The 15,795-nt window shown below is 42.0% G+C and overlaps 2 protein-coding genes across 4 annotated transcripts; both read left to right on the top strand.

The window, feature by feature from the left end:
• The first annotated feature begins 44 nt into the window (after positions 1–44).
• rev1 (REV1 DNA directed polymerase) lies at positions 45–10,771 on the top strand. Of its 3 annotated transcripts, none has more exons than XM_080038668.1 (22): positions 45–309; positions 1,131–1,206; positions 1,602–1,734; positions 2,185–2,353; positions 2,449–2,961; positions 3,257–4,092; positions 4,356–4,442; positions 4,525–4,641; positions 4,811–4,937; positions 5,051–5,179; positions 5,278–5,432; positions 5,523–5,642; positions 5,899–6,119; positions 6,219–6,391; positions 6,921–7,150; positions 7,237–7,424; positions 7,512–7,775; positions 8,200–8,299; positions 8,402–8,610; positions 8,704–8,854; positions 8,969–9,071; positions 9,166–10,771. In XM_080038668.1, exons 2-22 carry the CDS (start codon positions 1,141–1,143, stop codon positions 9,275–9,277), a joined length of 4,203 nt encoding a protein of 1,400 aa, XP_079894794.1. In that variant the 5' UTR covers positions 45–309; positions 1,131–1,140; the 3' UTR covers positions 9,278–10,771. The 3 variants fall into 3 exon arrangements, with proteins under 3 accessions (XP_079894794.1, XP_079894793.1, XP_079894792.1); XM_080038667.1 differs by having other exon boundaries at positions 7,231–7,424; positions 8,405–8,610; XM_080038666.1 differs by having other exon boundaries at positions 7,231–7,424.
• A 419-nt stretch (positions 10,772–11,190) lies between these two features.
• Positions 11,191–15,788, top strand: txndc9 (thioredoxin domain containing 9). Its single transcript, XM_080038759.1, has 5 exons — positions 11,191–11,264; positions 11,974–12,165; positions 13,051–13,169; positions 13,793–14,047; positions 15,125–15,788. The coding sequence occupies exons 2-5, from the start codon at positions 11,992–11,994 to the stop codon at positions 15,240–15,242; spliced, it is 666 nt and encodes a 221-aa protein (XP_079894885.1). The 5' UTR covers positions 11,191–11,264; positions 11,974–11,991; the 3' UTR covers positions 15,243–15,788.
• The last annotated feature ends 7 nt before the right edge of the window (positions 15,789–15,795 follow it).

Below are 15,795 nucleotides of genomic sequence, written 5' to 3'. Positions count from 1 at the left end.
AAAGCAGGCGGCAGACATGGAGAGCAAAATGACTGGGAGGGTGAACGAAAATGTTGAAGAGAGACATGGCGTGGCAGCGTGACAAAATAATGGGGACCTCAGTTCACCAACAGGAGTTTATCTGAAGAATAAAGTCGAGGCTGAGGAGACGAGCTAACTGTGTGGATAATTTCTTTTATTTCGCTTTGTTTTTTTGCTCTTACCCAGTAACCAGCGCACGCACACACACATACATAACGTTTGTGTTGGACAGTAGCCTATCTGCAAAGAGAAGTCTGTGGCCAACAATCCAGCCTGACAGGATCAAAGGTAAAATACTTCTGTTTGCGAACAATCACTCGGGACTGTCGGTTTGTTTACAGCCGCCATAAATACAATACGATACAGTCAAAACCCCTCATCCATTGTCTGGTAGCTTATTTTGTCAGCATTGTTTGTGTTCGCGAGTGCAGGCAACACACTTCTTCTACTCGTGCTGTCTGCTTTTTTGCTTGAACTGGCACGACGATACAGTCGTCTCATGGCGCAGCGACATGCATGATTAACAACGCTTTAGTTGCTAGGCTAATGTTAGCGGCTTTACATTAAAATATGTGACAAGGTGCCTCCTCCTGGGGCTGTGTTGTAACCTACCTGTCATTTGCAGAGGACCTGCCTGGGCATGCCCTTGGACACAAATCCATGGCACTGAACGTAAAAGCCAACCTGAAACTGCAATGATACATCCACAAGACAACTCGGCGTGCATATTAAGGCATGCGTGTCATTAGTTGATAGTGTGCCACCTATTATGTGTCCCCTGACTTGGATCTGAAAAATATTTGAAAACTTGGATCCAAACACAACTTCTCCTTATGAATGATTTATAGACTCCTAATTAAAATGACTGTCAAACCTGTGTCATTGCACTTTGTTGATGTATGGAAATGTGTCTGTGTTCTGTGTCTGTGTTCTGTGTGTGTGTGTGTGTGTGTGTGTGTGTGTGTGTGTGTGTGTGTGTGTGTGTGTGTGTGTGTGTGTGTGTGTGTGTGTGTGTGTGTGTGTGTGTGTGTGTGTGTGTGTGTGTGTGTGTGTGTGTGTGTGTGTGTGTGTGTGTGTGTATTGATGAATTGCTCTTCTTGTGCTTGCAGGTAGCTCAGTATGAGTCGAGATGTGTGGACAAAGAAGAAAGCCAATGCCAGTGATGACAATGGTTGGGCTGAGAGGGTGAGTGACTGTCATCTCATCATAATCAACAATGCATGGCCAGAATCACCCGAGTATGCTCTCACTTGTTTTGCTACATGACTGACAGAGAAGGTTCACCAGCTCGGCAACCAAATGGGCAGTTTATTCATTTTGAGCTTCACCATGTCACTGTTTTATCACAACACAGTCCATTATTCATTGAATAAATAGTAAAGAGCTACTGACTGCAAAGTAAAACTGTAACACAATTGTTTGAGCTGCATATAGCCTGTGATAGCCCATAACAGTAGTATCACAATACAGGCAACACATCTAGATGTATCATAACTAACTGTCAGTGTTTGGGGTTTAAAACAGATGTTGTGAATGATTTTCTGACCCTGTTCTGTCCCCACTCTGCTTCTTGTTTCTAGGGCGGCTACATGGCTGCAAAAGTGTCAAAGCTGGACGAGCAGTTTAAACTCGACGCCCCCAGGGAAAAACAGAAGGATGGTTCATGCTCCAACATTTTCAGTGGGGTGTCCATCTATGTCAATGGATACACAGGTAGCAAGTGCTACATTGCATCCATATTTTTGCATCTCACTGGTTTGTCTTTTTTTTACCCCCTCATCATTTCTTCTTCATGTTGTGCTTAACAGGTTCTCCAATATATTTCCCAGAGGAGTGTCAGGAGATATAATGTGTATTTATTTTCCCCTCACCTGAGATATCATTTAGTTTTCAATTTCATAAATAAAACCGTAGCTGTACAGAACTATCTAATGCCACACATGTGATGTTTTGTACCGATCTAGAAGTGCAACTTTTGTTTTGTGTATATGACTTGATGCACTTTTACAGTCGAGAACAGGTGAGGACTCCTCGGTTTCTAATGCAGCGAGCTTTATATTTTCCATTGTCAGCCTGCACAGCTTCAAAAGATGCACTAAGATGATTCATGAAATAAATCAACTCTGCAAACTTTTATTTCTTTTTCCGCCCGTTTGTGAGCAGATCCAAGTGCAGATGAACTCCGCAGACTGATGATGCTGCATGGTGGCCAGTTCCATGTCTACTACTCTCGTTCCAAGACCACCCACATTATCGCCAATAACTTGCCCAACAGCAAAATTAAGGAGCTGAAAGGGGAAAAGGTCATCAAGCCAGACTGGATTACTGACAGGTGTGCACAGCGGGATGTGATCATTTTGCTAATTTAATTTCATATTGTAAATGTTAGCGGACCCCCAGTGTTCACTTTGTCATTTGTTGAAACAGTATCAAGGCTGGACGTCTCCTGCCTTACCTACAGTACCAGCTGTATGCCAAGCATAAGGGCCCACTCTTCCCCGGGATGACTCTCCGCCAAACCTCAGAGATGGCAGGACCCAGCCACGGGCTTCTTCAACCCAGCTTCCATCAAAAGCTTCACATGCCACATAAGGGCGTACATCACTCTGCTCTCAGCAATGAGCCGTCAAGCTGCCAGAATAACTTCCTCCCTAACCCCAGCCACAGTCCACTTTACCATGGCAACATCCGACCTCCGTCCATCCAGCAAAGCCCCACAGCTGGCTTCTCTGAGCCCCAATCCATTCACTTAGCATCCAGTCATCTCAACACAGACCCCAGCCACAGAAACCCTTTGCACACCTCCTTTCTGTCTAACCCAAGTCCCACAAAGCACTACTACAAACCCCCACTGTGTACTCCTAGAGCTGACCAACCACAACCTCAGATTAACTCTTCTTGCAACGGTGCCAAGAGCTGTAAGGAAGTAGAAATAAAACTGTGAGTATGCATAAAAGGATTTTTTATTTTTTTTTGTGGTTGTGTTTTCACTTTAAAAGTTGAAGTCGGCAAATCTGGAGAATGAGTGTTGTCCAAATCCCTTTTCGTCAAAATCAGTGAATATCTATAAATCCAGTGTTCATACACAGCCTTGGCTCTGTATCTCTCCAGAAACGCTGACTCCACCTTTTGAAATTATTATTTTTTTAGAATTTCTTTTTTAAATAAGACATCAAATTCTCATTGAAAAAGACATCAAATTCTTATTAAATAAGACTTCCCTTCTTTATCTCAGGAACGGATTTTTACCGACCTCATTGGATGTTACCAGCCATTCAAAAATGAATGAAATGGAGTGTGGCACAGAAGATGTTCCTCTGCAGGTGGTGAAGGAAGCGCCCCTGACAAACGGACACACTCACCTTGTTAATGGTGCCTTAAAGCCAGAGGACCCATCCCCTCTTACACCTCAACCCTCTGCCGTCGCGAAGCAGCCAGAATGCAGAGTCAAGAGTTCAGCAGACAAACCTCAGAGTCCTCCAGGAGACATTCAGACCAATCCTGACCCGTATGAGTTTCCCCACAGTCCCCCAAAGCATCACCACCACTCTCCTGATCAATCCAACGAGCACATACCTAAACCTCCACCTCCCACCTACCAGGAGGCTGTAAACGCCACGGAAAGTCATCTGGTCCCAAAACAGCCCCAGCCATCCTGTCCAGTTGATTTAAATCCTGAAAAGACTCTTTCACCTCCTGCATCTTACACCTACAAGTCACATTCTCCTATTCGACTCAACGGAAGTCACCACAATGCCTTTTCATCTGACCCTGCCTCACTAGACGCCACCAACTTAACAGCCAAATCTGATCCTCCAACTGAAAAGTCATTAATGTCACCATCATCTTCTTCGACGTCTAAGTCTTCAGATCAGCTGCTGGCACAGACGGGCGGGTTGATCTCAGAGTTCTACTCCCGCTCACGTTTTCACCAGATCTCCACATGGAGGACGTGCTTTTCTGAGTATGTCAACGAACTGCACAGCAAACGAAAAGCCGTAGCCGCCGCCTCTTTTCCTGGGAAAGATCGACTGAGGAAATGTGTGGCCCAGCGCTCTGCAGACGGTCGAGGTAGGAAACTGGGAATTTCACAATGTGTCCTGTTGCCTTCTTCTGTAAACTGCAAAAATAAATGCTAAAAAAACAAGCAGTTTCATCATGAATTCACAAACCAGTCCTAAAAGATGAACAGAATGTTTTTCTCTGTGATCTGTCCAACATCTGCGTCCCTGATTTCTGGAGGGATGTATGGCAATGACGCTATGTTCATGTCATATTGTTACTTAGGAAAGCTTCTCTCTGATGATCTGGCACTTATTTATTTGTCTGTGCAGGTGCAAGTGTAAAATCCTGTATTCTTCATGTGGACATGGACTGTTTCTTTGTGTCCGTGGGGATCCGACATCGACCGGACCTCAAAGGTTAGAAACTTGTTCTTATGTTGGGTTGATATGATCAAACATCCAGTCAGTGCTCCTAGTTGACGTCATGGTTTCCTTGTAGGGAAGCCGATAGCTGTGACCAGTAACCGTGGACAGGCCAAAGTGCCCCAGAGACCCGGCGCCAACCCTCAGCTGGAGCAGCAGTACTATCAGAGGAAACAAACTCATCCTCAACCTGGTGAGATTGTCATATACCCAACCTGTTTGTCATGGAGTTTACTGACTTTGGTTTTTCGACAGCGCTGGCTCAGTGTTTGTCCTGTATTCTCTACATGTGTTGTTTTATTTATATTTTGCATCCTATTTAAACCAGCTTGACTAAATAAAACCATTGTCCGGCCTTTTAGAGAGGGCAGATGAAGATCTTTACAGAACCCCTTCCCAGGAGAGTCCTGAATCCCACGCTAACGGAGTGGCCCAGGATGTTGCCGCTCTCTCAATGGCAGAGATTGCATCCTGCAGCTATGAGGCTAGGTGAGATATTAATACACACACAATGGCATTTACAGTAATTGAACTTGGAACAGGCACAGATATCTGTATTTGTTACCTAACTGCGATGTTAATCAAACGGTTCTCTCTCACAGGCAGGCGGGCGTGAAGAACGGGATGTATTTCGGCAAAGCTAAACTGCTGTGTCCCTCGCTGCAATCCGTCCCTTATGATTTTGAGGCCTATAAAGAGGTGGCTCTCACTATGTACGAGACCCTGGCAGGGTAAGGGGGAACTCCTTGGTCAATTTTTCCCTCCCTCGCCTCATCATTTACATGCAAAATGACCTGTCGTACACCTTCTTTTGTTTTCCTCTTTGCAGTTATACCCATGACATTGAGGCTCTGAGCTGTGATGAGTTGTTGATAGACGCTTCTGCTCTGCTAGTGGAGTTAGGCATCGACCCAGAAGATCTGGCCAAAGTGATCAGAGCAGACATCAAGGACAGAACAGGATGCAGTGCTTCAGTGGGCATCGGTGAGTTTATTATGTTTGTCTCACACGGTCAATAGATCCAGACGGTGTTTTTGCATTTTACAAACTCTGACTGACTGCTCATCTCCTCAGGGTCTAACATTCTGTTGGCTCGGTTGGCGACCCGTAAGGCCAAGCCAGAAGGGCAATACTTCTTAAAGGGTGAACAAGTGGATGATTTTATCAGGGAACTGCCGGTGACCAGCTTACCAGGTAGATATAGTGCCACCTGTTGGTCACAGCCTGCAGATTTGACACTTTCTTTCAGACTGTCTGTTTGTTCACTTGCTTTTTTACACCTCCCTACTTATGTAACTGACTATTACTTATTTTATACACTTGTTACTTTGTTCACAATTTTAATTTACATTTGTTTACATATTTAATCTGCTGCACTGACTATGTATATTTCCCTAGTGTGGTAAGAATAAATTAATATTTTTATTGAATTTTTAAATTTTTGTTCTAGGTGTTGGGCCTGTCATGGGCAGAAAGCTGGCTGCTATGGCGGTGATGACATGCGGGGACCTCCAGCAGGTGTCACTATGTCAGCTGCAAAAGAAGTTTGGACCCCGGACCGGACAAACCCTGTTTCGCTTTTGCAAGGGGCTAGATGACCGGCCAGTCCGCTACGAGAAGGAAAGGAAGTCCGTCTCGGCCGAGATGAACTACAACATTCGCTTCACTAAGGTTATAAACGCTTTCTTTGTCATGTACCGTCACTTTTTTCTTATCCTTCCACCGTTCTCTCTTTAACCCTCTTGCCCCCAACCGACATCTGTGACCCAGGTCGACGAGGCAGAGTCTTTCCTGACTAACTTGTCCATGGAGGTGCAGAAACGTTTACAAGACGCAGGGCTGCAGGGTCGCAGAGTTACCCTAAAGGTCATGATTCGCAAGGTTGGAGCTCCACTGGAACCAGCTAAATATGGTGGCCATGGCATATGTGATAACTTAGCCCGGTAAGAGAGAAATTGTCTTCCTTGTATGTTACTTCATTTTGTATGTTACTTGTATCCTTGCTCAAAATTCACCTCTTTGTGCTGGCTTTAACACTAGTTGAGCTTAATGGTTTATTATGTCCATATTTATTGTGTTTTTTTGTGTGTTTTTATTTTTCACGTTACTCATTTGTTATTTTATATTTGCTCAACTAAGGTTGTTTTAAAGGTTCGGTCAGCAATTCTGGAGAATGCTTTTTGTCAAAATCAGTGAATATCTCCTCACAATCCGCAACCTGCTGTACTTTGTGTGTGATGAAAAAAAATCCAGTGTTAATCCAAAACCTAAGCGATATTCACTGATTTCGACAAAGTGATTTTTACAACAAGCATTCTCCAGAATCACTGACACCACCTTTTAAATGTGTTATATAAATAAATATTGAGTCGATTGAATATGTTAAAAGTAATTTAAAACATCCTCTTCACATATTTTATCCATGCGTGGTCTCTCTGTAGATTCACTGTTATCCGTCTTCTTTTCTGTCAGGACTGTGATGCTCGCTCAGTGCACTGACAGCGGTCAGCTGATTGCCGCTGCAGTCATCAAGCTGTTCCACGCCATGAAGTTGCATGTTGAGGACCTGAGAGGAGTTGGGATCCAGGTTCAGCTCCTTGAAGGAAAAGACTCCGTCCCCCAGGACTCCACGGGTTCTCGGACGCGCTCCATCAAAGAAATGTTACTGGCCCAGGGAATAAGTGCACGAACCAGCAAAAGACGTACGTGTAGAATCTTTGTGTTTCAGCGTTTCTTTTTTTTGCCTCTGTGAAATCAATTGAGTTAAAGGTTTATGTTTTAGATGCAGCTGACAACAACCCACATCAGGAAAAGCCCTCCTCAAACACAGCCCCATCACCTGGCTCCTTTCCACATCCTCTGTCCCCTCCCGAGCCCGTCCCTGGGACAAGCAGAGACCAGCAGGCATGCAGACAAACTCCTAAACACTCTAGAACACGTCTCAACTTCAGCATTGAGGTCCCCTCCCCTTCACAGGTGAGGACTCAAAGGAAATGTCGGATTGGATGAACTGTTGAACAATAAAACCAACTTATTATACTTATATACATACATATATCCCAGGTGGATCGTTCTGTGTTGGAGGCACTGCCTGCAGAGCTGAGAGAACAAGTGGAGCAGTCGTGGACCAATCGGGATGGAAGACTGAGTAACGGTCGGTCCCCCAGTCCACAGCCCCATCCTATGAAGTATTGTCCAGCCTCCCCTCCTCGTCCTCTGGCCTCTGGGCCTGCACTCTACATGCCGCCTGTTGGCACCTTGTTTCTACAGATCCCAAACCAACCAGACAGTCTGGGTATCGTACTGGAGCTTCCAAATTTCTCACAGGTAGGGATGCAACCGGTTCAGGTTTGGATATTCAAAAAAGTTAAATTTAATGCAAAATCTTTTTAAATGATTAAAGGTCTTATTATAGATGTATCTTTAATTCCATACGGTTCGGAGGGTGATCAGAATTTTACACTTCAATATAACAGAAGACAATATGTATCTATATTTTCCAAAAGTGTTGCAGGATTGAGGATTTTCCTATGCTGTACAGAGTATGAAGCCCCTTGAGACAAATTTGTGATATTGAGAAATATTTTGATGCATCAGAAGCCATTAAAAAAAGCAAAAGAACCCTAGTCAAAATAATGCACTGCTTTAGTTTAAAAACTGTGCCTTTCTTTAAGTCCTAAGTTGTTACAAGAAAGTGTTAACACTTAATTCCTATGGTTTCTGTGATTTCACCGTTTGTGACTGACTGCAGGTTGATCCGGACGTGTTTGCCGCCCTCCCTAAAGAGCTCCAGGAAGAACTGAAGGCTGCTTACAACCGCGCAACAAATGTCCAGCCCCAGGCAAAAATCTGTAAGGACATACATGAGGGAGTTTTGATTTTTTTCAGCCCTTGACTATTGTCAATATGAATAATATTTTCTCCCTCTCATGCTTTTCCTCTTGCCTTCTCAGCAGTGGAGCAGATGAATCCGCTGTTGCAGCTGAAACAGTCGGGCGTCGGAATTGGGATTGGTCGGGTGAAGCGGCGCTACAAGAGAAAAAATGCAGTGAGCCCCGTTAAAAAAGGCCCTTCACCTCTGAAGAGGCGCCCTGGGATCAACAGCCCTGCCAAAACCCTACCACCTCTTATAAAATCACGGGAACATATGAACACAGCAAATGTGAGCCAACAAAAAGATTCACACATGGAGATGAAGGTCTCTTTAATGTATGGCGTCAGAATTTGAGCATAAACACTTGTTATTACTTCCCAGACTAAAAATGGTCCCTCCGCATCGAACTCAAACCCGGACATCCCAGAATCGCTCTCCAAATTCATTCCTCGTCCTGCTCCGACGTTGGCTGGAGCTTGCGACCTGACGGACATCAAGACACTCCTACGGGAATGGGTCACCACCATAACAGGTTTATACAGTGTAGAACACCCTCTGTCACAGTGCCAGCTCGGATGGTTGCCTATGTTGTCGTTTGTTGAGTTTCAGAAATACATTTTAAATCACCTTTTTATTTTTTCATTAGAACCCATGGAGGAGGACATCCTGCAGGTGGTGAAATACTGCACTGATCTGATTGAGGATAAAGATCTGGAGAGGTTGGATTTGATTATAAAATATATGAAAAGGTAAGTAGTGTGCAGGTTAGCCTTGTCCATTCATCTACCTCCTCCCTACTTCTTTTTAAGTTCTATTTTTCCTTTCGCTGCCTTTTCTCTGCAGGATCATGCAGGAGTCTGTGGAGTCTGTTTGGAGTATGGCTTTTGACTTCATCCTAGACAACGTGCAGGTGGTCGTGCAGCAGGCTTATGGTAGCACCCTGAAGATAGCATAAGGACGGGAGGGTTTACTTTTTTCCCTTTGCGTGCCCGTTACGTCAGCACTCTACAATGTCATATTCAATACAAAATATGACATACACTATGATTATTTTATTTATTTTTTCTAATTCTCAACTTTTTCAACTTCATCAAACGGATCACCACTGCAGCATTTGCCAGAATATTCTCAGTGGCCTCCTGAGAGTGAGTCACAAAGTAATGACGTCAAACTCACTCAGTATGGAGAAGCATTACAAAAGCCATGACAGTGTTTGAGGAGGACATTATTTTCTATAGTTGCTCCTTGAAAAGGGACAAGTAACACATTTTTGCAAATTTGTCTTTTTCAGACGGAGTTCTTTTCCCAATAATGCTATGAAAGTCTCCTTTTCTAACGTATTTGAAATTTTATATGAAGATTTTTTTTTGCAGGAAGTGATCAGTCTAGTTTGAAGTAATGACTGAGGTTAACACAAGCATCATGTTTAAACGCAATTTTTAGAATCATGCTAGTCTTATAGCACTCTTCATACATCAGATTTATTTTATCATCGATGTTTCTTTGGTGCTCCATAACACTGGTACTGACCTGCTGTGTCACAAAAAAGCGAACAAAATATAAAGTCTGCTGCATACAGTTTTGTTTCTTGCAACAACATAAAAGTGCCAAACCCTGTTGTTATAGTATGTAAATAATGTTTTAAAGACGCTTGTGAAAAGGTTTTAAAAGAAAATATCTATGTGGAGGATTGACCTCTCGTTTTGTTTACATGTAGTGAATTCTTAGTAACTGTCTTTAGATTGTAAATCTTCTCTTTAATTGTTTGTAAGTGTTCAAACATAGAAATTGGAAGCTGGCCAAAGCACTACGTATGAGGTTAACTGTTGATTCTGAGTAGCACTCTGACCTGGGAGGGGTTATGGCAATGAATACGTAGCCTATGCATTTTTTGCATTTCACTAACAAGTGAGATTTCTCTTCAAAATAATGTAATATTTCATACAACCTTTGTATATGGAGTAAATCTTGGTTTTCTAGTGTGTTTCAGAATCTTTACCAGTTTCAAAAATCTGAATATTGAAATAATGCTGGATTTGCATAGCAACAGATTACCTGATTTTTAACTGAAACCGAATGTATGTACTTGTTTACTACATACATTGGAGACATTTGTATAGCTTGTGGCTACATCATCGTATATCTGTGAAGTTAACTTCTATGAGTGGTGATTAGAAAGCACTGCAAGACACTATGTGATGTGCGCATTTAAAACAGCATCCCTATATGCAAACCAAAATCAATCAACTTTTTGAAATGAATGTAATTCAGAATGTGCAAGTATCCACTCACTTTGAAGATGTTGGCTTCCCTTCACCTGTCAAACCTTTCCAAAAGGGAATGGCCAGAAGTTAAAATTGGCCAGTATTGACTTCTCTTAACTGGCTTGTGCCTGAAGACCTGAAGCTGTGAACTTGTTTGTAAGTTTTCTAAAACTTGGTAATAAACTGTAAACTGTTATAATGTATCCGTCTTTTGTTTAATTGGCTATTTATTTCGTTGCTGCATATTACAAACTGTAAATAATGACCTTATCTGAAAGATCAACACTGCCCATATTTATCTACACTTTGAAACTTAAAACTTAACACACCGTGGGGTCAAGAATCACAACAAAACTTTGCTTAAGTCAATTTCGTATCAATAATTTTCTTTGCAAATAGTACGCAAGATTTTAAAAGTTACTATTTTTGTATTTTATGTTTTTTTGTAATCCATGTTATTATGGTGGCCATTTTCAGAAATATTTTATTTAAAAGAACGTCTTCAATGTGTCATAATTGTGTTTGAGATTTGAGGTCTAAATTAATATAACGGTCATTTTATTTTATGAACTACCCGGATGTAGTTTAACGTCAGGCGGGCTTACTGTGACGCCATATCCGCAGCAACCGTTTGTATCTGTCGCATGAAGGGTCCGCTAGCGTCTGTATCTCCAGCAGGTAACCGATTCGTTTATATACGGAGCAGCTATCAATTAACATATGTTCATTAAACACTTCGTATAATCGACCTTTATTTTTATTTCAAATGTTGATGAAATATTCAATGTCCGCGCAACTGTTTACATCTATGAACCTTGCACGGCTAACGTTAGCTAGCTTAGCAGGGAAACGTAAGTTCTAGTATTGTCTAGATTTTTGCTTCGTTACTGTCATAAATTAAGTAACCAGCTACACTTATTGGTCTACTGTCGCTTGTAAATTAGCTGCACGTGTGGCAGGAAGGATAATATATTACACATTGAGGCCAATAATAACCAACTGGCTTACTGCAGCTAGGCTAACAACTCGCGACAACAAGGCGTGCCCAGTTGTCACCATGGCTTTGTTCAGCCTGTTCAGTGTTACTCTCAATTACTTCAAAGTAACATTGGGCCATGTCTTACAGTGGTGTTCATAGAAAGTTGATTCGGGAACCATGCATTAGGTCACATATGCCAGTTGCATTGAGTGGCAAATGTATTAGGTACGCCTCGCTAAATCCAATGCTGTCAATAAAATCCCTTTAATGAATCCCACCGTCATGATGAATTTAAAATGCTCAGTTTTGTCTTTGAGACTATCACTTTGGCGTGTTTGTGCGATAATAGATGTGCTGGGCTATCGGGTGTCATGTCTCCTCTACATTATCTGTTCTGCACCTCCTCAGACACTGAGAAGACACACTATGGCTGAACAAACAATGGATATCCTAGCAAAGGTTTTGGAGCAGTCGGCCAGGGTGGTGGAGGAGAAGGTGGATGCACAGCTGAGCAAACTGAGTGAACTGGATGAAGACGATCTGGACAGACTGAAGGAGAGGCGATTAGAGGCACTGAAAAAAGCCCAGAAACAGAAGCAGGTGTGTTTTCTATACTGTCACTCCAGAATCAGAGGTATTTTGTTGTTATGTGACAGCCTGACTTGAAATGGTTATTTACCCTTATTTGAGTGGTCATAGTATTACCAAAATATTATGGAGATTTTTCTGCTGGGAATTATTAGATAATTTTAAATTAGAAAAGTTCACTGTCCTATGTTTTTTCATTTGTTTTCAGAAGCCATATCATTTAGATATGGCTAGATTTTTGAGCTGATTTATTCACCTATCCCCTCTACAATTCAGAGTTGTTTATCCTTTTAGAAAGTAATGTAATTTTACTTAAACCTGCAGTGTAGAATTTTGGGTTTTATTTCCTAGCAGATTTTGTAGAAAATAATTATAATATCCATAAGTACGTTTAATTTAGTGCATAATAGCTGATTTTTAAAAAAAAATATTTTTCCTTAGAAAGGGTCTCATATATGTCCATATTTCTCCATACTTTGGACCAAGGCCTTGTCACTGCCATTTTGGAAGTGTCATAGTTGGAATGTCATCAGGTGCATTGTTTAAAATTTAGAATTGTTCTTGTCCTTGAAGGCCACTGTAGCTTCTGTTATTATTCGAAAGGGGTGGGGTTACCCAGGGAGCGTTGTATTCTAGAACTTTCTAGAACTTACTTGATGATGTCATATTGCACCTTTAAGGTCCCTTGGGGGAATTCTGGACTAATGTATAGACTAAGTTCTGCTATGGGGTATATTGAGTGGATTTTTCATGGGAAAAATGGTTCGCTTAAATTTTCATCCCAAATTGGCCAACAAAAGAGACTTCATTTACCCATTGTGCTTAAATGGAAAAAGACAGTTTTCCACTCTTTGCGATTCATTGTTCTGGTTTTCTTTTCTTTTGTTGTTGTTTTAGGAGTGGTTGTCCAAAGGCCACGGAGAGTACAGAGAAATCTCAAGTGAGAAAGACTTTTTCGGCGAGGTCAAGGACACCAAGAATGTTGTCTGCCACTTCTACAAAAATTCCACCTTCAGGTACATGCAAAGATAAAAAGACTAAGGGGCAGAGCGAAAGGAAAAGATGAGTCAATTATTGGATGTCAGTTAAAGGCATACTAAGCGATTGTAATCTAGAACACATTTAGTCAAAATCCGCTACTATCTTCCCACCATCCGCTACCTGTCCGTAGTGTGTGCATGTTGAAAAAGGGTTGGGTGTTTACACACAGCCGTGGCTCTGCTAACGGAGATCTAAAAAAGCTGTCTCAGAGCCAGCAGCCTCCCAGAATGTCGTGGATCGACGTTTCGGGGAATGGCCCGGCAACTCGCTCTGAGCGTCAACTATTGCAGTGGTTAGTATAAACATAAACAAACGTTCGCTGGTGATCGATTAGTATGCCTATTAACAAAACATTAACCTGCAACAGTACTGATATTAGTTCAATTAAGTGCGTTTGATTTTTAGTATTGTAATTGAATATTTTCACTATTTGCTGATCCGTAATAAAAATAAACTTTCAGCCCTAATTTAGTCTTTCAGAAATGAGATGCATTGAGTTTGTTTAGTTAGTTAATTTCTTATTTTTAATTTTTTCAATAACTAGAGTTGGTTATCATCAGGCTATTGACCTTGTTTGTCTTTTATCCTCTGCATATAGATGTAAGATCCTGGACAAACACTTGGCCATCTTGGCAAAGAAGCATGTTGAGACCAAGTTCATCAAACTGAATGCGGAAAAGGCCCCGTTTCTGACAGAGAGGCTGCGGATCAAGGTTATTCCTACGCTGGCCCTGCTCTTAGACGGAAAGACAAAGGACTACGTGGTTGGCTTTGCCGACCTGGGAAACACAGATGAGTTTTCCACAGAGATGCTTGAGTGGAGGCTCGGCTGTGCAGATGTTATTAACTACAGGTGAGACATATGGTAGACTCCTTAATTTTCTCCACCTTTTTAAAGCTGCAGTTGAGAGTTGCAGCCGTTGGGATTCCAACGGCTGTTTTCCCAACGCTCTACCTGCTGTAGCTCCTCCCTCCGAATGACAGCTATGCGCGTTCATGTTGCTCCTAATCTGGCGCTTCATAATTTTGTGTCAAAAATGGTTCAAAGCGCCCAACGCACCTACGCAGCTAGTGTTCCCCTAATCAACCATGGTTGCGATCAGACCCGACACAACAGCGATCATGTCCGCACAAAAACAACAACGGCCAACAATTGTGCCAAAAGACAAATGAACAGCAACTGAACGGAACAAATAGGCTTAAAACAGCATTGCAGATTCACACAAACGGCAAGGGAGCACCATACCAAACACTATGGTGTTTTCGGTTCATTATATGGAGGTGGTGGCTGCACACAACCGGGTGAGTTCACTAATGCTATCCGACCGGTGCTAACTTGGTTTATCGGCTAAAGCACAGCCGCACATATTCACTGAATTAACCAGGAAGCCCATTCTCCTGGCTCACTTTCCACACGTCTTCTAACCCGCAAATACATTTCCTCCTCGGTGTTTCTCAGCCTCTGTGTACACACTGTCCTCCCACCGTGTTAGTTGTTGGTATCCGGGGAATGGTAAATTGAGGGTTCGTTGCATAGATAGTATAGTATAGATAGTTCGTTGGTGAAGACATTGCTATTGTGAACGCTCACGCCACTGACGTATCAACGTCGTTGCCAAGTGAACGGACAGTCCCACAGCCAATAAGAACGGAGAATCTGAACCTCGCTCGATTGGTCAAAATTAACGGTGACAATTTTTGGGGGCAGCACACAGAGGCAGGGGGAAGCAAAGTGATAAAAAAATATTTTCAGACCACTTCACCTACATATAGCTGAATGGCTATTATGACAGTTTTGCCAAATATTACAGTGAAAAAATCATCAACTCTAGCTTAAAGACCGCTACAAATTAGTATTGTACCGATTAAAAAAAAAAATAACATAACATATTCGTTAATTCAACCTGTTTCTAACTTTTTTCTGGTCTAGTGGTAACCTGATGGAGCCTCCAACTGTGTCACAGAGGTCGGGCACAAAGTTCACAAAGGTGGAGAAGAAGACCATCAGAGGGCGAGGCTACGACTCAGATTCTGATGATGACGACTGAAAAGCGCCGACAGCTGTCTACTTTTCTTTCAGGGCTACCTCATTCTAAAAAGCCCACTTTGAATTATCTTCTCTAAGTGACTTTTCCATTCATTACAATTTTGCATATTTCATTTAAAATATATCAAATCAAATCGATTTGTAAAAGCAGTTAGGAATATTTTTTTTTGCCTAATTTTATAAATTGTCATGTTTTTTATTTGAATAACTGAATGACAAACGCGCTTTAAGAACGAGGAAACATTACACATTGTAGAAGATACAGTATGTGTCACTGAGCCACTGCAGCTGTCATGCAACAACCAGCCTTTATCTTTATGCTATTGTTGTTGATTCTGTCGTTTTATTGGCTAAACCCTTGAAACTTCTTGAATTCCAGGCATTCTGTTCAGTTCATGCCTTTCCTTGCATCCGTTTGTCTGATTTATACAACAGAAATCTTGGTGCACGAGTGCCAAGAACATCTTTTAGGCATCAGAATATTTTTACTCAACATTTCCTTGTAGCAAATGTGTCTTGACTCAAGCAGACTTAATAAAAAGGAAAAAACCAAA

The sequence above is a fragment of the Ammodytes marinus genome (genome assembly GCF_949987685.1).
Source record: "Ammodytes marinus genome assembly, chromosome: 12".
Lineage (NCBI taxonomy): Eukaryota > Metazoa > Chordata > Actinopteri > Uranoscopiformes > Ammodytidae > Ammodytes > Ammodytes marinus.
The sequence above is the reverse complement of the archived record's forward strand: the minus strand, read 5'-3'. Positions and strand labels throughout refer to the sequence as shown.

Coding starts and splice junctions, on each gene's coding strand:
- rev1 (XM_080038666.1), top strand. CDS start 1,141: ATGAGTCGAGATGTGTGGACAAAGAAGAAAGCCAATGCCAGTGATGAC. Junction 1,207..1,601: donor ACAATGGTTGGGCTGAGAGG/GTGAGTGACTGT, acceptor TCTTGTTTCTAG/GGCGGCTACATGGCTGCAAA. Junction 5,643..5,898: donor GCCGGTGACCAGCTTACCAG/GTAGATATAGTG, acceptor TTTTTGTTCTAG/GTGTTGGGCCTGTCATGGGC.
- txndc9 (XM_080038759.1), top strand. CDS start 11,992: ATGGCTGAACAAACAATGGATATCCTAGCAAAGGTTTTGGAGCAGTCG. Junction 13,170..13,792: donor TACAAAAATTCCACCTTCAG/GTACATGCAAAG, acceptor CTCTGCATATAG/ATGTAAGATCCTGGACAAAC. Junction 14,048..15,124: donor GCAGATGTTATTAACTACAG/GTGAGACATATG, acceptor TTTCTGGTCTAG/TGGTAACCTGATGGAGCCTC.